At 44.6% G+C, this 23,736-nt stretch overlaps 1 protein-coding gene across 3 annotated transcripts in view; it reads left to right on the plus strand.

Moving 5' to 3' along the window:
• Window positions 1-22,046, plus strand: part of SLX4 (SLX4 structure-specific endonuclease subunit) — a 31,693-nt gene extending 9,647 nt beyond the window's left edge. The window contains exons 5-16 of one of the 3 annotated variants that reach the window (XR_011803493.1): window positions 587-752; window positions 2,463-2,678; window positions 3,694-3,908; window positions 4,992-5,305; window positions 7,322-7,613; window positions 9,098-9,186; window positions 12,295-12,441; window positions 14,197-14,366; window positions 15,210-17,668; window positions 19,054-19,156; window positions 19,402-19,950; window positions 20,509-20,568. Coding sequence is in view for 2 of the 3 variants with exons in the window: in XM_038187127.2 (XP_038043055.2) it covers window positions 587-752; window positions 2,463-2,678; window positions 3,694-3,908; window positions 4,992-5,305; window positions 7,322-7,613; window positions 9,098-9,186; window positions 12,295-12,441; window positions 14,197-14,366; window positions 15,210-17,668; window positions 19,054-19,156; window positions 19,402-19,884; window positions 20,509-20,848 (4,994 nt within the window). In the remaining variant the exon portion in view is untranslated. Of the gene's footprint in view, window positions 1-586; window positions 753-2,462; window positions 2,679-3,693; window positions 3,909-4,991; window positions 5,306-7,321; window positions 7,614-9,097; window positions 9,187-12,294; window positions 12,442-14,196; window positions 14,367-15,209; window positions 17,669-19,053; window positions 19,157-19,401; window positions 19,951-20,508 lie in introns of all 3 variants that reach the window. The other 2 variants (XM_038187127.2, XM_072023708.1) reach the window with 2 other exon arrangements.
• Window positions 22,047-23,736: the final 1,690 nt, after the last annotated feature.

Consider the following 23,736-nt stretch of genomic DNA (forward strand, 5'->3'; position numbering starts at 1 on the left):
CTCATGTTAGATTCTGGAGGGATAGTTGACTTCCTAGAAACAGGTTTGATTCTGACAGGATCAGTCAGCCTTGTCGTCCTTCCCTTGGGACAGTGTTAGGTAGCTGTTAGGTAAATATGACTCATAGATTGACCCCATCCTTGGAAGATTTCCAAGATTTCCACAAAGGTAATGTGTTCTATGCAGATGCATTGAATTCACAAAAATTTTACTCTGCCTTCATTCTATTTTAGGTCAAGACTCTGTTGGTTCTGCATCGACACAAAATCTGCTGTGTTTAGTACCTTATGTATAAGATCCCGCATTCTCCCTAGCAACTTTAGCCAAAGCATAACCCCCTTTGGCTCTGACATGTGATGTACTATGAATAAATCACCACCTACTGCTCCCTGGGTAGTGCAATTTTGTGTTGTTTAAGGAGCGCATTTTGTACGCTACTTTATGAGAGATCAGGTGTAAAGATGCAAGAGAAAGATTGCAATTGACTTTTGTGTGGCTAGTGTAATAATGGCAAAAATAACAGCTCCACAGCTTCCATACAGGATTCTTGGTTCTCTGTCTTAGTTAACTCTCCCTTCTTTGCCAGATATCCACGATCTTCCATCCGTGCAGCATGATGGTGCTCTGGCTTTGGCTCTTCAGCAGGAAACCAAAGAGGAAGTCCTGGAGGATGCAGGCTTGTTCTTTTGTCAGATCTGCCAAAAGGATCTCTCAGCCATGAACTCGACACGGCGAGAGCAGCACGTTAACAGGTGAAGGGCCAGCTTGATTCGTCCTTTCTGCATCCTCTCCCCGTTAACCTCAGACCGTTAGGTCGGCTTGGCGATTCTAGAACCCGGTAGCAGGGGAGTCTATGTGGTGACATTGACTTTTATGGCCTGAATTAGCAAGTTCATTTGATCTCAAAACAGGGGCTGATTGTCTCACCCTGCAGGGCTTCTGCACGAACATGTTAAAGCCAGTGCTGCTTTCATCAGTAGTGCTGCAGAGGGGCTGTGATTGTGAAGTGGCTAGCAAAATTAATGAGGACCCCCAGTTTTAGCCAGCAAGGTAATGTTGGCCCTATTTAGCTAAAAGTTGTTTGTATAAGGACAGCTAGAATGTAACTTTGTCACTGCATACCGGAGTTGTTTGCAGAGGGAAAAGTGATGCTGTTCAGAACGATGCCTAAGTTGTGTTACAACGCTTGGCAGTGAGAGTGAAGAGGCTAAGGGAAGGCATCCCTGCCTTCTCGTTTGTCAGAATGATGTGCAACTACATTGGTATCAATGCCCTAAACTGAACAGTTTCCTTGGTGGTAAACATCAAGTACTGTTAGTGTATTATACGCAGATAGCTCTTTGTAAGTGTGCTTCTCTGTTGAGAAAGGATCAGAAACAACACGTGAACAGTTGTGCGTGCTTCATTAAGGCACTTTAAGGGACTCAGGAATGGTTTGGTTTGATCCAGCATACATCTTGCTATTGAGTGACTGGTGTTCTTTGGACTGTCTGCAGCTGCAGTTTCGGAGGTGTTACTGCTGTTTCTGTCTTCAGATACTTACTGCTGGTTGATAGGACTGACAGCATAGAACAACAACAGTGTATCAGGAATGCTTTTTGGAAATTAAGTCTGTTTTCTGAACTGTTAAACATGTAATCTGAGGATGAGACTACAGGGTTATAGTGGCAGTGGATTTTTTGATAGCAGTCTTCATTGTGAGATGTAAAGCTGCAGGTGGATAGGCGCACCAGCAAACTTGTAATCACCAGTCCTAGTACGTCAGATGAATGTTCCCTTACACAGCTCTACGTGTAGGTTCTGTGTGTCATTCCATAATAAGGGAGGGCTTTTTATAACATGCTTTGTAAAGAAAACAAACATTGTGTATCTCTTTGGAGAGGACAGAAAAAGAACCTTTAAAACTTTTAAACAGTCTTGGCATACCAGAAATTATTAGAAGTTCGTTATCCTGCACTCTTAAGTACTCTTACTTTCTGTGACACAAAACACTGACCTTGTCAAGTGAGGTATCTGACTTGAAAATGGCTTTCATTCTCAACACTGCACTTCGTCATGCCTACAAAAGCACTAAGAAGGACAAGAAATAGTCATGCTCTGGGTGAGGAAGACCTACTATTTCTCAGGTAGCATGATTCTGTTTTTAATGGTGGTTTAGAAATTATCTGGAATGTTACAATCAATGCAGAAAGAGGGATTAGGTGAGGGACACAGAGAGAAATTAAAGAAGTTAATTACTTGTACTTGCTTCTAAGCAACATGCTGTTAATATGCCTGTGAGGCTGTAATTCTGTGTATCTGTTACATGTCATATCCATCACAGCAGTGGGTACAGAATTCTTATTTCTTCAGGGGATGCTTCTTTGCCTGTTGCAGATATTAGAGATGATTGTGCTTCCTTTTCTTTAATATGGCTTAAATCTTAGCATGGATAGCCTTAAAGCTGTGCCGTTGTCTCACAGGTGTCTGGATGAGATGGAAGATGCGCAGATGTCATCCTCCAGCAAACCACTGGTCCCTGAATGTCCCATCTGTGGGAAGCAATTCCAAACCCCCCAGAGCCGAGTCAGTCACTTGAAGCGCTGTGCTGTCGAGATGGATGTTCCCCCTAAGATGCTTCTTCAGGCAGTGCAGTTGCAGGTGTCCACGCTTGGTGATGCACCTCTACAGTTTCCCAGGTAAGCTGGTGAAAATAAAATACGCTGATTACTGGCTCTGTCCTGAGAGAACTTGACCCTGTGTTCTTGGGACAGAACTGTAGAAGCAAGGCAGACACATGCTGGGGGTCCCCAAGTCCAAAGAATGTCAAGCAGAGCCATGGCCCAGTACCACGAGAGGAGAACGTGGCACTTAGCTGGAACAAAATACGTTGTTTTCCTTCAGAAGTGGTCAGGTAGTGGATGACTTTAAAAATCAGCAGGCAGGAGCAAAATGGGGAATAAATAACTTTACACTGTTTTGTCAGAAATATATGAGCTCCGTGAGGCAATTACGCAGTCAAGCTGAATGGTGTGTTTGAGCTTATTAGGCAGAACACGTAGTACGAGTGTCTGCAGTCTCTCCCGAGCATCTGTCTTGCCAATGGCTCAGCTACTCAGCTCGTGGCTGTAGTGGATGTATGAGCTTCACACCTCGAGCTAAGGAGGAAGCAGACCTGATGTTTGGAAACGTGCTAGGTGCAGAGCTGCATCTGTTGTCTTGGATTTGAGCAGAATCTTCAGAGTACAGCAAGTTGTGCCTGACTGAATTTGTAGGAGGGCTTGTAAGTCCCTTTGTGCTGAGAAGGGACTGTTGCCTGTACACTAAGGAAACAGAGACTGGGAGAGCATTTTTTTGGCGATCTTGTTTTTACCCTGCTTCAACTTTATTTTTTCCCCCTTTGATACACATTTTGAAAGCATTTAGGATAGAGATTACAGATGTTTAAAAAGCACACACAACTTATATCACTCTTGTGGTCTTGTGTTCTTAGCTTTTCAAAATAAGATTTTCTCAAAATTGCTCTAAATTCCATAGGTGCTAAGGAATCTTTTGCTCTCTTCTGGGGAAGAAGGTACTGCAAATAGCTTCTCATTATTCCGGATATGGGAATCTCTCTGAGGAAGCAGAGCAGCTTCTCTGGAATGCTCAGTGTTTCTTGTCTCTGATCCAGTCACAATAACTTGGGCTTCCTGCTGCATTCTTGTATTTCAGCAATCAACCAAGCGGGTCAAAGCGAAAAGGCTCCTCCAAAGAGGACTCAAAGAACAAGCAGAAGAGGGCCAAAATGGAGACTAAGGATGAGGATTTGCTGGTTGCTATGGCAATGTCACGCTCTCTGTTGGAGCACGAAAAGCAGGAACAGGCAAAATCAGTTACAAACGTGAAACCAGTGGCTGCTTTGCCAATCAAATGGAAGCCAGGATCAGGTATGTGTTAAAGTGAGTTAGTGTCAAAGGCTGTGTTATTGGAGAAGTAGTGTAACTTAGCCTGCTCTGCACTTGAACTTTCCTGTTGGGTACAGGAGGGATGACAGCCCAGTTTCTGTTTTATTTAAGCTGTCAGAGTTTAGCAATGTGCAAAATCCAAATGCAGTCAAGAAAGGTTGTGGCATGTCCATGGTTTTTAGTGAAATACCTTATGAATCTCATGCTTTTTTTCCACTGATTGGTTGTTTTGAAACTGTAAAATATTCTTTAGACGAGCTGTTGTTTTTTGTAAGCTGTGAAACTGAAAAGAAATTACACAAAAAGAGCATTGTTATTTCTGTTGCAGTAGATTTTTTCTTACTCATTCTGCTGCAACCTGGATCAATGCAGCTTTTTCAGCCTTGTCTCATCTCTGTTTTCTTTCTAGAGTAGACCTGCATATATTACATGCCATTGAGCATGTGTTTTACCATTTCAATGTGCAAAAAGGGTTTAGAAAGGAAGATAACTGCCAGTGGAGTGTTGCATGCTGTATAGAGGGGGGGACTTTACTCTTCACAACCCTGCTTAGGTCTCCTACTTCCAGTTGGATTAGGGGTCAGGTGTTAGTAAGACAAATCTAGTAAGATACAGGATTGCCAAAGAATAGCTCTGCAGTGGTTGTGTGGGCTGTGATTCGTCATCATCAGAGACCAGGACACAAAAGAGTCCTTCATAGTTGGTGTTGTTTTTTTTTCCTCTCTCTTTTTTGTGAAGCACCAGGATCTAGTCAAAACTCATAGGCACCATTCTGTGGGTCTAGGAGGTAGACTATGTAGATAGCAGTTGCTTCCACAATGGTCACTTTTTGTAGAGATGTGACATCTTCCAATAGACAGCAGAGCAGTGCAAACAGGAATCAGTCTTTTCTGGAGTTAATTTCTCCAAAAGGGGCAATATGAGGCTTCAGACTCCTTGCAGGAATCCTAAGAGCTATGTTCAGCTTGCAGCTGCGTTTTGGTCACCACTGACCACAACACCTGAAGGAGCCCTGTGTGTTCAGCCATTTGTTTATCTGGGTTCCTCTTCCTTTTCTTTTTAAAGATAAAAAACGGCGTAAACGAGGCCCAAGTACACCTCCACCATTACTACTTCAGGATCCAGAGAAGACCCGCAAGAGGATCCAGGAGCGGGTAGCTATGCTGCTTGTAGAAGAGGCTGAATTCCCTCCCACCCCTCGGCTTCCCTCTAGCAGGATTTTGGAGGATGAATCTGGGAAAGCAGCCTGGCTCTTGCCATTGCCCAAAAGCAGGGACTGCTTTCTGTGGAATATCAGTGCTCTCACAGGACCTTGTGACCCTGAACTATTCTACACCGCTGGATTATCCCCTGCGATTGCACCTTGGAAGCCTGTGCAGGTGGGACACTTTTGACCTTGCTCTAGTGTGTATGTGCCCTAGCTCCTTTGCCCTGCAACTCTTCTGTTTCATCACTTGGTATTTAAAGAGTGACCCTTTGCCTCTGCATGCTCACTGCTCCTGTACTGCCCCCTTGTCTTACCCAGTTAGGTTTTAGGATCTTGAACTTGCACTTCTTGCTTTTGGAGATGAGACCAAGGCTCATGTTACCATGCTATTCCTTGACCTTTCAGAAAATAAAATGGGTGGGAACAGAGCACTGAGTGAAGGGTCTGTATCCCAGTCATTTTTCCACTAGCTTGTTTGTGTTTACAGCAGCCTGGTTCACATGTTCCATCGTGGCCATGCTCTGATGCCTTGCCCACGTCCTGCTCTTCGCATTGGTGCAGCCTCATCTCAAGCACTGCATGCAGGTTTGGGCACCACAATATGAGAAGGGCATAAAACTTTGAGAGTGGAGGGCAAGACATGTGAGGAGTGGCTGAGGTCCCTGGGTTTGTTCAGCCCAGAGCAGAGCAGGCTGAGGGGAGGCCTGATGGCGGCCTGCAGCTCCCTCATGAGGGGAGCAGAGGGGCAGGCGCTGAGCTCTGCTCTGTTGGGACAGTGACAGGACCTGAGGGGACAGCATGGAGCTGGGACAGGGGAGGGTCAGGCTGGGGGTTAGGGAAAGGTTCTGCACCCAGAGGGTGGTCAGGCGCTGGGACAGGCTGCCCAGGGCAGTGGTCACGGCACTGAGCCTGCTGGAGATCAAGAAGTGTTTGGACACCACGCTCAGACACGGTCTGATTTTTGGGTGGTCCTGTGTGGAGCCAGGAGTTGGACTCAGTGATCCTTGTGGGTCCCTTCCAACTTGGGATACGGTGTGATTCTGTGCTGTACTCAGACAGCAAGGAATTGGGTGAAAAGTTTAAACTGAAGACTGATACTTCTGCCTTTCACCAAGGAGAAGGTGGGAGTGCCCGCAGTTGTGAAGTATTTGCACTTCAGGCTTTCTCTGTGCATCCCACAAGCTCTTGGCACATGAGCTTTGATCCTATTTTCAGTTCCACTGTTTCATTCTGTTTTTCATCTGGATTTCCTGCCTCTTCCAGTGTTCTGTATTTTTTATTAAAAGTTCCTACAGAAGGAGACAAAGGTCTTTTAATCTCTCATCTTATTACATACTTGCTCTCTGAGAAGACAGGTATCACTTCTCTTGCTTCCCTCACTGCTTCCTGGAAGGATTTTTCTGTACTTCTGTTCAAAAACTACTGTGCATATATAGGTACTTTGTTTAATACTTTTTCCTTAGTCAAATCCCAGAGCTTTTCATTGGCTTATCCCCAACTAGGGCTGTAGCAGAGGGGCTCCATTCTATTAAGATCTTTGACCTTTTGGTCAAAGAAAAAACTGCCAGAAAAGTTTAAAAATAAAAAGTGAGAAGGCCTTTAAAATTCTGGCAACAATGTGTTTTCCCATCTGATTCCTTCCATTCCAAGAAACAGCTACATTTCTATTTCTAAAATTCTATTTCTACTTAGAAATAAACAAAACTGTTTTTATTGGGAAGTAGAACAAACCTGGAAAATATCAACTCACGGGTGAAAGTTTGATTTTTGTTACACGTGACTGCAAAAAATGTTTTAGATCTCTGAACAGAAGCACCTGGACAGCTTCAGCTGCAGCTGTTGCCAGGTGCTCCAGCTTTAATGAAATGTTTAGATATCGGAGTGGGAACAGTTCCACCATCCTCTCTCCTTACTTGCCAGTTGCCTGCACAGGCATGCTCCTGGTGAAACCACCTTTTCTGCATTTTCTGTTGTAGTTTCCTTTTTTCTTTTTCTCTTTAGAGCTGTCTTTTCCTTGGAGAGTCCTTCATAAAACTACAGAGAGCTTTTGCCTCAGAAGCCCAGGGAACATTCTGCAATCCTTTACTAGATGTTTTGAAAGTATGAACTAGAGACGATATTCTGAGCTCATGTGATACATACAACAAGACCTAATTTATTGGTCTCTTTTTCCCCCCTTTTTGATCAGAATCAGAAGCCAGAGAAGCCAGACAACGTTCCACCATCAGTAGGATCCGATCAACCAGAAGCATCTCAGCAAATTCAGCCTGACCTCAGTTCTCATGATCCCACTTGCATAAAGGTCAGAGACCAAACTTCTGATGAATTCAAATCAGGCCCTGAAGAAGATGGGCAATCTTTATCGCACAGCCAGAAGGACGTTCAGAACCTGCAGAATTTAGTTGAGTTGGCCAAGGAAGGACTTACCCTTACTCAGTGGAAACTTGATGTTGACCACATTCAGGCAGCAGAGCAATCAGGTAAATACTGGCAGCTTTGTGGGCCCTGTCCCTAGTCCCTTCAGCTACGCAGAGCCAGATTTATGCTGTACTAAGTTAGGAGAGCCATGACAGCACCCCCAGGGTGTTGAAGTTGATCCAGGAGGTGATACTGGGGTGGGACATCTTTCTGCCGTAAACTTTAGTTACAGTGAAACTGACATTTCTAAAGTGATTCGTATATCCCAGCATCAAAGAGAACTCCCAGACAGAATTCTCTTAAAGTTATTAAAAGGGTTTTTGTTTTGTTTTGTTTTGTTTTGTTTTGTTTTGTTTTGTTTTGTTTTTGCCAGGGTGGAGCCCAGGCATGTCTAATGACTGGGCCAAAATGTTCATACCAGCTATTTGGACACTCTGTTACATGCACTGTCTTTTTGAGTCTTGAGACAATTGGGTGAAAGAGAGGTGCAAGAGGGATGATTGCATGGTGGTACATTGGTACAGAAACCTGAAGTTTATCTGTACCTATACAGAGGCTAAAAAAAAAAAACAAAACAAAACAAAACAAAAAAAAGAAAAAAAAAGGAAAAAAAAAACTAGAATTCCTCCCTGGGCTACTCTAACCTCTCCAGTCATAGTTGCATGTGGTGCACAACTACACATTTTAAGGTCAATGATATCCCTTAAAATGGCTTATCCATTTAGCAGAAAGTACTGCGTGTCTTCTGGTCACTTGTGAAACAGAACATGGTTGATAAATCAGCTGTCTGTGTTTTTACTTGGGTATACTATTCCTCTTCCCCTACTAAGCTGCAGGAAATGATTGCTGGTCCTGTAAAACTACTCCTGGGTTTTTGTTGAAGATATAACTTCATGGGGGAGGGAAATCATTTCTACACATAAATGTATGTTGTGTGTATAAATGAGCCCAGGGGCAGAAATACCACCATGCAGACACTAGTGCAAGTGAATCCATTTCTGAAGACCTGAATTTCTTCTGTCGCTCCACGTCGTGTTCTGTGCACTGTATGGACTTCCACAGGGTCTGGGCTGTGCAAAACTGATTTCACTGGCTGCCTTTGAGCACCAGGGCCCATGAGCATTTATTCTAAGTTGAAATGCAGATCCAAGATGCATTCTGCCTGGCTGGTGGAAAGAGGCCATGGTGTGCCCCATCCTGCTCTGTGCCCTAGTTCTTTTTTCTCACTGGAGGGAAACTGAGATGTGGAGAAGCGTGCTGCAGTCAGCAGTTCTTGATCTGGATGATTATGGCACACACAGATCTGCTGCAGATTGGGCTGCTCATGGCTGAATGGTACTCAGGTACCCACAGCCTGTCACAGCCCAGAGCCAAACCCCTCCAAAAAAGCCAAGAGGGAGAGAGGCTGAGCTTTCAACCCAGTCAGGCTGACTATAGCAGGTGTCTCAGGGAGTCCTTGTGGCAGGGATCCTGTCAGCAGTTTGTACATCACTCTGTCTGATGAGGAAGTTGTACATGATCTGCAATGTGCTTTTTCTTCTTTGAGGAAAAGAACTGACTCCCAGTGACTCTCCACATACTGGTTTTGTCCCAGCACTCAAAGAGAAGAAATTCCTGACAAGCAGCTGTAAGAAAGTAAGGACAAACTTTTTTGTGTGTGTGCTTTTTTTGTATTTGCTTACTACTGTAAAAAAGAAGCTGTCACATTTGTGCAATTCACAGAAGAATGGAATATTTTGCATTCCTTTCTGTAGAAACTAAGAAGTGCTTAAGGTTCACAATCACTCAGGAATCATCATGGGCACAGGTGAGATCAACAGACATGGTATTTATTTGATGTCTGCAAGTAGGCCTGTGAATTTTTCAGTGCTTGTCCCACCTGATGAGATAGATGATTTAAAATGGCAGGTAACATAAAGCCAAACTGTGCATAATTTATGTAAAAAGAATCTAGTTAAACAGTTATATACAGTTATTACAGCACAAAGAATATTTGGGATAGGGACCAGGGCTGTAGCTGCACTGCAGTAGGTGGCACTTTACTTTAATTCCCAGGCAACCTCAGGGAGTGTTAGCTAGAGTCCAGGAGAGTTGCCTGGTGCTTCATCCAGGCTCGCATACCCAGCTGCTTTGGGTGGTTCTGCATAGAGCCACTCCTCTTCTGTCATCTTCCTCCCCACACCATGCCAAGCAATGGAAGAGAGAATCCTTGCAAGGACTGACTGACTTGCACTAAAGTTTTAGACAGAAAAGCCTGGTAGATGAGGTGGAATGAGGTCCATGGAAGGTGAGCGCTTCTTAGAAAACTGCATTAGCAGCAAAAGGATTTAGAACATAAAATTCTCAATTGTGGGAACACATATCAAAGGAACTAATTAACAGTCAGTGTGCTCTCTGGTGACTAGGTGAAGACCATAGGCTAGAAGGTCACAGATGATTTTTATCAAGCCAGTAGTGTTACGTAAATCACATCTTACCTTGGATGCACCTCTCCTTTCTCCCACGGATGTATAATCAGTTTTCTTCAATTAAAGTGCATATAAAGAATCCCTAACTCATCCTATTACCAGGGTCATCCACTTTATCTATGTGAAACTTACTGTCTTTGGTTTGATAATAAATAATCATGCCATGAAAGGCAGTAGAATTTGGTGCAAGGTAAATTTTGATGCCTTGAGAAGGCAATTTCCTGTTGTGCATATAGAATTAAGAGACTTCTGAAAGAAGACAAATCTTTGAGGTACGAATCAGTACTAAACATGGACATCCCACTTACTTGTTACAGAAGCTCTAGTTATTCTTTGGAGGTATTAAAAATATCCTTAGTAGAAAGAGTATCTTGTTTTATAAACTTCTGTGTACATTAAAACAAAGGCCTGTAGCAATACAGAGACTGTTCTGATGCTGTTGTTGGAACTCAGTTGCTACCAGCGATAACGGGATGACCATTTGTTCACATTTGGTTTGATTCTATGATTCATGATGGCTGAGCAAACGAAGTCTTGCTGAAGAGATTGCTGCTAGAACACAGCAATGGTAACCACGGAGAGCAAATACACCCACTGCATCAGTAGCACATCTCCCCCACCCATGCTTAAGAGCCTTGTCACATCTGTGAGTCCAGTCTAGCTGGCCTGCTCGGTAGGAGGGAGTGTCTTGGTGTGCTCTCCAACAGGAGCACATACCCACTTGGAACTGTCTTTGGACCAATCCCTTCACTTTGCATGGACAATGGTGCAGCCAGGAATTTTCTAGTCTTATTTAATTTCCCCATTCTTGACTTGTAATTTTAGCATCGGCAGGAAAGCTGTTCTGGGCTTGTTGCCTGGAACGCAGCATCAGGAGTCTGTGTTTGCTGGCTTCCTGAGGTACTGTCTTGCAGGTATCCTACCTGCCAAGAATAAGAAAGCAAGAAACATCGGATTAGTTTCCAGACTGAGCTTCCTGTCTTCCCCTTGGAGATCAGTCCACACCACTGCCATGACACGCAGTCTTCCCTAGCCCACCTATGAAGACCTGGAAGAAGTGTTGTGGTGTGTGCTGCCGTTTCAGTGCTAATTAGTATTGGCTGCCTGCAAACACATGCTGGAGCAAGTAGAAAGGTTGGGCTTCCACAGTCCACTGAGCTAATGTGGAAACCTGCTAATAAAATAAAGGGCTGTGCTGTTCCAGATGGAACTGCATCTCATGCAGATGTTTGCTAGAATAAAACTTGCATTTCGTCAGCTCTGCAGTAGCTTCAAAAAGCACAAGGTCAGTGACTATTGTATTATGGATAAACTGTTTTTCACTTACAGTCAGACAGCCTCTCAGCACGAGCTGAGAGTATTTCACAGTGGCCGTCTCCAGAGGCACAATGCTCGCCTAGAGGGATCTCAGTCTTTAGAGGATTGCCTGGATTGGCTTTTACTGGGAGCAGCTCCAGAGCAGAAACTGTGTATATCGCTGCTGCCTTTGGCAGCATACCCCAGGCCTCACCTTATATCACCATTAACCAGGCACAGGTAGCTCAGGCAACAAGCCCTCCCCAAAATTCCAATAGGGGGTTCTAGAACTGTAATAGAAATTGTTTGTTTTCTTGTAGTTGTTGTTTGTTTTGAGTGAAATTTTCAAAAAGAGTTTTCAGAACAAGCACGTAAGTTCCTTTGAACATGACACCTCCGTTAGTTTTGCTCTCTGTGGGCCCCTTGCTGCAGAGCTGCTCTCAGCTGTCACTGCCAGCCAGTGAACGAGAAAAGGGCTCATTACCCCACCCCTGAGTCATCCTCTTTCCTCTTACTATAATTATAGTGAATTGAGTTCAAGTCAATCAAAGTGGAAACTACAGCTTCCTAAAAATGTGGTGGAGGGCAGCAGATCAAGAGGCCAGCTGTAGGCAGTGGCTAGACCACATCAGGAAATGGTGTGGCAAAGATCTGGTGGCGATAATGTGCTGTAATGCAAGTAGAGGAGAATACACCATGACTGCCTGTTCTTCACAATTGCGACTTTGTGAAAAAGTAGAAAGGAGGAGGAGGAAACCAAAACCAGAGGTGTCTGACAGACTTGTCTGCTTATTTGTCTTGTGGAAGACCTTGAGTTGATACGGCTGCTGATCAGCTGCAGGAGGCAATGGCAGTGCATCCAGTCTGGGGCCCACAATAAAGCAATACTGACCAACTGGGGTTTTCCCTCCTTATTTTTTAAGAAAATGTCTGACAGCTGTAATATAACTTTTGTCTTTGTGTTATTTCTGTGTTCTAGTCCTCCCTCAGGTTGCTGGCTGAAGATTTCAGTGCAATGGTCAACAACCCCCATTTAAGTGACGTGCAGTTCCAGGTGGACTCTGGGGAAGTCATTTATGCCCACATGTTTGTGTTGTATGCACGGTGCCCACAGGCCGTTGAGGTTGTAAGTACTGTTGATACACTTTCCTTTCTTGATTCAGTAAAGCCCAAACTGCTCACACCTACAGTTAGTGCTGCTGCAGGATCAGCACAGAGTGCTGCTGGGCCTAATGACAAGTGCCTCTGGCCATCTAGTGTTTTCTTTTTTTGTCTCAGGAAGCCAGAATCCTGACAAAGTGGTGGAAAATGTAGTACTTTATGTGGGGAGACTATGGGGAGGCAAGGATCCTTCTTTGCATTCTGCCCGTGAGCAATGGACAAAACCTCCTACGTGCTCTTTGCCCTTGAATTTTTGTACCTGTACAAGTGCAGATTGCCTTGTCTATCTTGGTGTGTCCTGCCTTCCACCTGGGCTGCAAAGCTTGAATACAGAGTAGAGGAATTCTGGGCAGGACTTAAAAATTGCCTGCATAGAGGTTTTGTCACTCTCACAGTTGCTTTGGAGGAAGCTGCCCTGAACTGTGTGTTCTGCAAGAGTAGTGAATAGTTCCTATGTTCCCAGAAACATTTTGGGTTGAATAGTTCCCAACCTGCTCCTTTGCAGCCTCCTGTCGGCATGGTGAAAGGCAGTGAACCTAAGATTTGAATTCTGCTCTTTCACAGAGTTGCCACCAGTCCGTGCAATCAGCTTCCTAACAAAAGAAGCTTTTCGTAAGAGCTGCCCTTTTGGAAACAGTGGAATTAGTTTTATCCTCGCGTATGTTGGCAGCATTTCCCACACAAGGTGCCTCAAGCCATTTCTAAGGGGTCCATGAGAGTTGGGGAAAGGAAAAAGCAGGCTCATATATGTCATACAGTGGTCTTAATGTGAAATTTATTAAGGGATCTTCTCAACCACTAGCAAAGATGCCTGTGCCCACAGCACACAGGATTTTAAAAACCATGTGTTAGCCAGGTTCTGTTACTTTTTCCCTGCAACACTATCTGGCTTCACCATTCCCATGGGCAGAAATCATTTGCATGACTGCAGTTGTGAGATTGGCCCCCATGCTGTGTTTTTTCTCCTTGCAGAGAGTTGTTTTCCAGTAAGTCCCTACCTGCAAAGTAATGTTTCACATTTATTTTCTGTATAGGTGCTCTTATTTGTTGCAGCTTTTGAGTAACAACGAGAAAGAAATGAATCAGAGTTGGCTTTGGATCTCATGCTTTCTGTTGCATGATGTCCCCTGACTCTGGACAGAGTTTCAGCTAGCACATTACGTGATTTGGCTGCAAAGGAAGTGACACCTTACGGAACTGAAGGAGCATTTTCAAGGAGCATTTTCAGCAAAACATGAGATCAGGTTGGACCTACACAGATAATGGTCCGGTTCAGTGAGGTAGTGTTTATATGATGTCTCTTTTCCTGTGAGACACCAGGAGAACTAGAATTTTGGCAGTGTATCAAATGAAGGTAAATTCAAAACAGATCAGAGGAAGCTGTCTTGTGAGAAAGGTGTGGATAACTCCGAATTTGTGCTCTGGGCAGTAACTGCATTTCAAAACCGACTGGAGAACTCTAAGGCCATCTCTTATATGTGTGACTAAAACAGTGAGTAGTCAAATTTAGTATCAGCTAACAGCTCTAGGGTCAGGAAGGAAATAGTCTCTTCATCTGAAGCTCTATGTAACCGGTCATTTTAGCTTCCTTCAGGGGCATCAGGTCCTGGTCCTAGGCCAAGCCTTTGGTGAAGGAAAGGAATAATCTGGTAGGAATAAGAACATCAATGTTGCTGTTCCGTTAACAGCAGATGGACTGTTTGCTTTCCTCTTACCCCAGGTTCACAGGGAAGGGTTCTTAGTGGAGGAGGATGGGAACGCGCAGACGCGCCGTGTGCTGCTGAGTGACGTGACAGGAGAGGCAGCCTGTGCGTTCCTGCGATACCTTTATGCTGCTGATGCTGGTATCCCTGCTGGGATGTTGCCCCAGGTCAGGGCTCTCGCTGCCAGGTTTGTACCGTGAACGTGTTTTGGATCCTTCCCTGCTTTCAGCCATGACCCCAACATGAGATCTTCCATTGTGCTTTTTTTGTAGCTTACAAATTCCATAGTCCTCTGCTTACATCTTAAGTGAAACCTGGATATAACAGCACCCTACCCCCATCTTTTCCATGACTCTCCAGGTTGTATCCATGTGAGATTTCCTATTTTCAGTATAAGCCTAGCCCACTTTTGCCAAGAGTTTTGTCTGGACATTTTCATTGACAGATGATGTTGTCAATGATGACGAGCGTGTCTACATGTCTACACACATCATCAAGATGTGTGGTTCATAAAGCATTGCACTATTAACATGTGTAATCTAAAGAACACTTGCAGAACGTATTGGATCTGTTTTGCTAATGCGTTTTATCGTGCTCTTGGTCATGAACCTAGACACGCATTAAGTAAAGAGTTTTAAACAGGATCAATTGAGATGTGAGTGGTTGGGTCTTGACAATATGTATGTAGAGAGGTGCCCTGTCACACCAAAAAGCCATGAAGCTTGCACATAACAGGCATCCGGCCCCTGCCATGGGACTTCTACCAGTGCTATTGGCAAAGGGGTTTTAGTGTAGTGGTATAGCCACTGAATCTCTTATGTAAAAGAAGGAAGAATGAACCTGGTGCTTTCATGTGAGTGACACCTGGTAAAGGGAATTCCGAATTTTAGGAGTACACTGGAGCTCGTGTATGTTAGGAAACCAAGATCCTCATGCAGATTCTTCACAAGGCTCACAAGTGATCAGGCAGACAAATGGTGGAGAAATACTGGAAGAGGCAAGTATTAACATTACTATTATATCCTTGCAGGTTTGGTGTGAGGGAGCTGATAGGAGAGTGTGAAAATAACACTGGAGAGAGCCAGGTGTCTTCCGGCGTGGATTCAGAAGACGATCTGATCTCTGTGAGGGATGACAAAGATTGTGAGGACAGAGCTGAGAACTTCCAAGACCTACTGAAGTCAGTATGGGTGGGTGAAGATGAGGAAGAAGCAGCTGTCTCGAACCCTGAATGTGAGAAAGAAGATGACAATAGGGTGGGTGAACAGGAGCTGGAGGAAATCTATGAGTTTGCTGCAACTCAGAGAAAGATAGTTCACCGTGAAACAGAATTGAGTGAGGGAACAGACGGCAGCACGTGCAGTGACACTGAGGCAGCCCTAGGTATGAACCAGCAGATGGAGGAGGAAGAAGTAAAGAGGTCTGAATCTGATTCAGTAAGTAACAGCTTCAAAGATCTGAGGGATGACAATGATGCGGAAAGACCTAAATGTGACTTGTCTGTACAAAAAGAGAAAATGCAGAATATAAATAGATGCGAAAGAGTGAATGTTGCACAGATCCCTTTTGTGCCTCACCACAGTGAACCACAAAAGTGGGATGTAGCATCCCATGGTGCCACCACTAACGAAGGAGAGACCGTTAGGAGATGTGATGATGGGAAGGATTCCGAATCATCTCAGGTCTCATGTGATGTAGAAGGGGAAAGTCACTGTGAAAAACAATTTTCTAGCTTCCACAATGATACTAATGTAAATGAAAATTATGAACACTTATTTTCTGCAACTCAGGGAGAGTACTCAGAGCCTTCCCAGATGAATGAAAGTATTAAAGAATCAGAGAAGACTCTCTGTGAAAACCATGTTGATATTAATGATTCTCTTCTGAACAGCAAATCACAAAAAGACCTCTCTCCACATAGAAACTCTTTGTATGGTTCTCCTTTCAAAGCTTATGTGCCCCTTTTTCCTGCTGTCGGCTCTTCACCTGTGTCTCCAAAATCGGACAGAAAGCTTGCCAGAGAGCATGTGTCAGCATTAAAGCAAAATAAAAAGAAAAAATCCTTCCCATCTAATGAAATACTCTTTCAGAAAGCTAATGAGCTGGATACTGCATCAGGAAACGAGAACACAATTTCTCCAGCAGAGCATCCCCACACTGATTTAAACAAGCATATGAATGTCCCAGTGCTGTCATCACCAGTTATCAGAACTCAAGATCCTGCAGCTCAGGGGAATGAGAAGTGTGATGTTATTGTTTTATCTTCTGATGATGAAATGGAGTTACAAGAAGACAAGAAGTCACCAGAGTCAGGCTCTGCTCTGAAGGAAATGGAACTCTCTGGGCAACTGAAATGTACAAATGTAGAACAAGGTCCTGAGATACCAAAACCTGAATATAACTCATCAGTCACTGAAACAGAGCAGAAATCAACACAAGTCTCATGTGTCATTACAGAAAAGGTGCATATAAGTAATGGTGTAAAGATGTCCACTGAATTGCCTCTCAGCAGTCAAGTAGATGGTTGTACAGAGAGCAGGCAGAGTCCAGACGTGAGCCCTGAAAAAAGGCTCCATGAAGTTTCTTCAGGTACAGACAGCTCCTGGATAGTGCCAGACACACCAGTTCTGACCAAAAGCAGAAATTTCTCAACACAGACTCATGTCACAAGTATCAACTCTTCAGAGAATACAGGACCTAAAGCCAGCATAAGAAGCCTAGCAGCTGGTAACAGTAACAGTGAAATAGATAGAAATTTAGTAAAAGTTTCTGAACCAGCATTGTCAGACAAACATTTGCCTCTGGAGAACTCAATCAGTGAAAGGAAGCCTTCCAGCAGCCCAGAAGCAGAATCATCTTCTGAGAAATCCCCACCAGTTTCTGCAGTGGATGCCATTCTCCTCTCCCCTGGCCACACCAACATGAAAAGCAAATGTGCTAATACCTCCTTTGTGTCCAAATCTGTGCCTCCTGGCCATGAGCAGTCATTGGAAGATAAAACAAACATCAGCGTGGTTGAGATAGAGGACAGTGAGGGGGAGAAGGAAATAAGTATAGCTTCTTTGAGCAGTAGTGTCTTGCTTGGTTACGAACCCCCAGTTCCTGTTGGTGAGTGCTGGCCCGTCGAGTACCTGTCACCAGTCAGTGGTAACAGCCAGGACTCCAAACAGGTTGGCCGTACAAACACCAGAGCTTCCAGCAGTCCCAAAGCTGGCTCTTCACATGACCAGTGGGAGAGCCCACAAGCACAGGAAATTAAGGGCAGTACTCCTCTTCAAGGAAATCCTGCTGGCAGAAGAACAACTTTCTTCTGTCTGGACAAGAGTCCTATTGAGGCCTGTACATCAGTGGGCAGTAGACCGAGTTACCTGAACTCCAAAATCTGGGATGACTGGGATGGAGAAGAAGAGGAAGATGAATTTCCAGAGATGCTTCCTCTGTCACAGAGGGTGCCAGCTGCAGCAGATGCAAATCCTGTAAAGACTCCTGGTAAGAGCTTGTATTGATACCAGATTCAATGAACTACGTTAAATTGTTTTCATTTTAAGTGGTCATCCCACCTGTTGTTCACTTGATATGTTGAAAGGGCTTTTGGCCTTCTAATCTGAAGTAGTTGCCAGGGCCAGGCACAAAGCAGGTAGAGTCATCTGGTGTTGGGGAGAACATACCTAAATGAGAGATCCTTGGAGCATTCCTACTTGTGTTTTATTTGAGCTGTTTTTTTGACAGTGATAGTACTTGTTGCAGAAACTCCAGGTATCTGGGAAAAAAAAAAAAAATGCACAACTAACCAAAACAAAAAGGAACCTTCAGCTTGCATGCTGGTGGATATTTGTTCCCTGTAGCAGTGGGTGTTCTGTGCAGTCTTTTGCTTTTAATGCGTTCACAAAGTGATGCTTGTGCTTACGTGAGGGTATCTGGTAAGCAACAAGATGCAGCTAGCACAGGCTGCAGAGGGTTTCCTTGTATTGAGGCCAGCTGGAGGCGAGTGCCCATCCCTGCCTGTGGGTTTGCTTCATGCATGCTTTCCTGCCAAACTCTTGCACAGTTGTCTTGACATGTGCTGCCTTCTGTCTGCTGCTCCTGGCCCTTGTAACAGCCCCCTGAGCGCCCATCAGATACCCTGAGCGCAGGGTGCAGCGAGGGGTCACAGGGCACACCAGGCTGAGAGCCACACCGTGTTTGCCACCAGCTTGCACTGGGATCTGCAGGAGTTCAGCCTTCTTGAATGCTGACAGTACATGAAAAGCTGACATAACCTCTTTGGTCTCAACTTAAAATGATTAGTATTTTACCTGTGTTGCACTTGCATGGTTCCTTCCACCTAAGACCAATAATTGATCTCATAGTATCTAATTAAAATACTGTGCCATACTACGTGAGTAGCTTAACAGGTGCTTCGAACATGACCTATGAGACTGACTGTGCTTTACACTGTCAGTAAATAGATATCATTAAATCCGGGTCTAACTCAGGATCCCCAAAGTTCGACTTGCTCAGTTTCTTCTTCGTCAACTGTCTTATGACATTTCCTTCCTGAGAGCAGAACTACTTTACAGAATTCAGTAAACATGCTTTTTTCACTGCCTTGCAAGAATTGCTTGTTCTAGACTTGGCTTATATCTTGATTTAAGCTGTTTTCCATTTTAAAGTCAGTAAAAACCAAGTGTCCCAGTCTAGAAAAAGAAAGGCATTGACTGTTCAGTCCATTATGAAGGTAAGTAGTAAGTAAAAGAGCTTGCAGAAAAGTAGTACTACTTAATTATTATGCAATATTAGAATATCTGCCACCAGATATAGGTGGGGCAAAGCTACCAGCCATTTTAAGTGCTTTCTGTGCTAAGTCTGATCGTGGTAATTTCATCCTGCTGCAGAACCTGCCTGTCAGGAGAGCAACCAGTCTCCCAGGACTCCAGTGACACCAATGCCAGCTTACTCCATGATGGAGACCCCCCAGCTGAAGAAGGAGTTGAAAAGGTTAGCATTACCCATTGAAAAGGTTAGCATTTTACTCTTTGAGCAAAAACTTGCTGAGAGGTAGTGTGAAAGAAAGCCCCTGGACTGAAAGGGAAGCCTTGGTAAAACTCGAGTCACTGTTTTTTGAGGCCATATCACACTCTCGTAGTGAACCACTGGAATTCCTGGTGTGAGCACCTTACTCAGCTGTGACAGCGGGAGGCTGCAGCATTACCTTAGCCTAAGCTCCCACCTTTCTCTTTCAGATTTGGAGTTCGTGCTCTCCCAAAGCGCCAGATGGTGTTGAAGCTGAAGGAGATATTCCAGTACACTCACCGGGATGCGGACTCTGACTTTGAAGATGAAATCCCATCCTCCCAGCCTCCCCCGCAGAAGTCCCCTGCCAAACGCTGTAGGCAGTCAAAGGCAGCACGGACCACAGGTGGAAAGCGTCCCAAAGCCCCGAGGGCTGTGAGCAAAAGGAAGCAGGTTGCTACGGCTTCTTCAGTGCTCCCTGTGGGAAGGGCTGTTGACAACCCTGTTGGACCCCCTGATAAAGGCTGTGCAGCCCCCAAGCAGGGACCAGAAATGACACGTCACCCAGGAGGAGCCAAAGAGCAGACTAGGTCAACTGCATCTCCTGAGGGATGGTCTCTGGAAGCTGATGGTGAAGACCTGATGCTGTCAACATCTCAGAAGTCTACAACTTCTTCAGGGGATGGCAGCGACATCTCTTTTGGTTCACAGAGGTAGGGAAACAAAATGCTAAACAAAACAGTGGTGCAGGACAGAGATGAGCTAGGAACATGGCAGAGGTGAGTGTTCCTGAAGGGGCCTCGCTGCCTCCTTGGGTTTGTTATTTGAAGGTCATCACAGTCCTATGAAAGAAACACACTTTGTGTTTTTTAGTTTCATTCCCAATGGGCTATTCTCAGGGCTTGAAAGTGTTTGTGGCTGAGACTGGCACACGGGAAAGGCCCACATCTGTCGTGCCTGGTCAGAACGACTCTGCAAGTTACAGCAAGGAGCACTCAAAGCACTGGCTGAGAGACTGCAGCTAGGGCAGGGAGAGGAGAGCACAGCACGACTCAGCACAGGCTGCCACAGAATGGCCGCAGTGGGTGCTGTGGATCAGGAGCCAGGAATGCCAGACAGCTTTGGGGCTGGCTGAGCAGGACCAGAGCTGGTGTGGCTGGGAGGGGGGAGCTTGCAGAACACGTCGTGTTCTTCTTCACTCACGTTGTGGGTGCTGGTGTGGGTCTGTGGTCCTGCAGAAGGTAGTCTCAAGGGCTGGCCACCAGGTACTTGGGGAGCTCTGGGCCTGTCCTTGATGTTCTTTCCTTGATTTCTGGTCTATTTGATCTTGATTTCAGCTCTTTTGCGAAAGAATTTGAGGCCTGTGCATTTGCATCTGAAGAAGAAGAAGAAGAAGAGGTTCCAGCATCTCAGGCAGCAGCTCGGGAAGAAGAAAAGCTGGAGGCAGTAAGGTGCTACATCCGTTCAAACCCAGCCCTGTACCGCAGGATTCTCTTCTATGAGCCGATTGAGCTGGCTGTGCTGCATGCAGAGCTGAAACTGAATGGCATTAAGATTGCCAAGGCAAAGCTGCTGGACTTTCTGGATGCTCACTGCATCACCTTTACCACAGCTGGAGCACGGAAGGAGAAAGAACAGAAAGGAAAGGGGAACAAAAGACGGAGGAAACGATACTGAACGGAGCCCACTCCTCCATCCTGAAAATTCTGTACATGGAGGCCTTCTTCCTAAGGTGGAAACCCTATTGCAGGCTGGCGCTGTCAGCGGTGGTGTGATCAGTGGGTGCACTGCTCCTCCTTGTGGCCTGCTGCCCAGATGACATGCTGCAGAATGGATCTGAGCTGAGCTTTTCTTCCCAACCTTCCTCGAGTTGCACAAACTCCTCTTTGAGGAGCCTCTTTCTATCCCACGATTTTCCTCCTGTGCATTTTCTTGTCTTTCAATTTTTCTAGTAGGTTTTAGGTCCCCAACTTTTCTTCTTCATGGTGCTTCTGGAAGCAGGTGCTTCCTCCAGTGACTCTTGCCAAGGCCTTTGCCCTGGCCTTGGGCTGTGACCTACTTCACCCTTCAAGTTCCAGTACTGAGTACAATAAAGTACAATAACTCATCCCAGCCAGTCCCTTTTCCTCTGTGTAAAGCACTTGAGTATTAAGACCCCAGTGACTTCAGTCTTCTTTTTTTCACCATATAATTTTCCTGCTGATTGTTAAGGCAGGGAATAGCATTGTGTGCCTCTCTTCTGTCCTTGATTCAGTTTGTGGTCTCTGGTAAAATTCATAAATCCGTGTTCCAGAAGTGGCTGCAGAACAGTGGAGGTGTTTTTCTAGTCTGTTTGTGATGGCTCCCCAAAGTGCCCTCTGACACCAGATGTCATGTGAAAACTGTTGAACGTTCAGCTGTGTATGTTCACTCTTATGCTGGGATCTGTGCTAACGATATCATCTGCTCTGTTTTCAAAGCATTGTTTTACCTTGGTATTGTAGTTGACTATGCCCTTGACAGAGATGTTTTCAAAAAGACAGTATTGTAGTGGCCAGTGGGTTTCCTAAGCACTTCTCATAACCTGATCTAAATTTCCTTGATCTGTCTCATTTTCAAACTGGACTGATCTTTGGTTGTAAACTGTCTGGGACACCTGGAGAAGTCTTAGACCCTAAATTGCCATCTTGTATTTATTGACTTTTACAACATTATCTGACTTTTTTGTGGATTGGCAGTTCTGAGTCTGCAAAGAGTCACAACGCTTCAAAAAAAAAAAAAGCCTGATTTCTAGATGTATTTATATATTTGAAACATATTTTTTTAATTATTATTATTATTTGATACAGTACAGCCCTGGGTTTATTTGATTTATATACAATAAACAATTTGTAAGTCAACAATGCTAAGCCATAAGTAATGTCTTATGAGAGATTTGGGGGCCGGGTCATTCTAGGCAGCAATGCTGGGTCTGGTTGAGAGCAGGAGGAGCTCCTCAGTCTGCAGCTGTACTGCCAGGAACTGAGCAGAAACCTGGAGGAAGAGGAGTTGTGGCGGGTGCCCTGCAGCAAAGAGAGGTGGAATGGGAGAGGCAGTGGCTGATGAGCCACCTGGAGCCACATTGGTGACCTGGAGAGAGAGGAGCTGCCCCGTTCTTCAGGGCCACGCAGCCCAAAGGTAAGGGAGGTACAGGGAGGGCAGGGGAAGGAGCTGGAGTCTGCCAGGACGGCTGCGAGGAAGGGTCTGCTCTGGCCTTGGAGGGAGGGCTGCTGCTGAAGGGGGAGCAGGTAACTCGGTCATGACCAAGGGCTTATGAACCTCCTCCCTCAAGTGTCTCTGCAGCATGTGGAATGGTGTGGGGACTTCCTAGCGAAACCTTCTGTCATGTCTGGTGGATTTTCAGGATCTTCGGGTAGTTTTCTTCCCTGACAATCACATCACTTCTCCCCCCCACCTTCTTGTGCAAGAGCTGCTATGAGACAGCTTCGTTAAATGGCCAAGGTTTGCCTTTAAGTGGCATTGCAGGAAATGTTTCCCTCCGCGTACCATGTGTTTCTCTCAAGCACACACTTCGTACTGAGAAAAAGCTTCAGCCATACTTGTCAGCCCTAATATGGGAAAATAAATAAGCTTTTCTGCTCTGCTTTTAAAGTAAGACTTACATTTATGATCAAAGATTTTTTTAATCAATTCTTTGTTACATCTTAACCTTTGGTAAAGGCAGGGTCACATTTTGGTGCATATAAATTACAATTGTTCAAGTATAAGAGCATTTTGTCATGAAATACTGTTTAGCATGCTGTGAAAAAAATCTGAATTTTAGTCACTGAAAGGGTCTCCATCCTCTCGTTTTTGTCATCCATAAAACTTGCAACTGGGCAGTCTTTGTCTAATGTAAAAAGATAATTTTAAATATCACATCTGTACTGTCAGGGTTTGGACATAACCTACGATGCTTTCTCGTTTATGAAGCTGACAAAATGTCTCTTGTAATTCTAAATTTTTTCTCAGATGACAGATAAAGGATTTAAAATCTTTTACAGCCTTTAAGAACGCAAGGACATATCTGACATTTTGCTGCACATTTTCTGAAAGCAATTATTCATTCTCCTGCTCCATTAATCCGTAAGCAAAGAGTGCCTCCCCAAGCTAACATTGGCGTTGCCATCTGCCAATGATCATATGTTGCCCATTTGATTTGTATGGGGTTCTGTGTTTTTTTTGCCTTCTCGATGTAGGCTCATATTCTGCCTTGGAAAATCCATTGTCATCATTTTTTTATTTCCGATTGTGTAGTGGCATCTAAAAAAATATATTGATACTTCTATTTGTTTTAACATTTCCAAGACTGCAGGAAAAAAAACACCTTTTCAATTAAGGTTTTCATTGTTTTTTAAGTTAAAAAAGGAGCAGATACATTACTGTGTTGCTGAAACCTTCTGTCTTACCAAGATGTGCCATGTGAACTCTGAATGTCAGTCTTGGAAAACACTGCTTCTAAATTCACTTTGGCAGTCAGAAGATGTGTGTCATTGATTTATGGATACTGTTTTGTAGCTGTGTTGTTTTGTTTATTGCCACATTTC

This window comes from Anas platyrhynchos, chromosome 15, assembly GCF_047663525.1.
Source record: "Anas platyrhynchos isolate ZD024472 breed Pekin duck chromosome 15, IASCAAS_PekinDuck_T2T, whole genome shotgun sequence".
Classification (NCBI taxonomy): domain Eukaryota; kingdom Metazoa; phylum Chordata; class Aves; order Anseriformes; family Anatidae; genus Anas; species Anas platyrhynchos.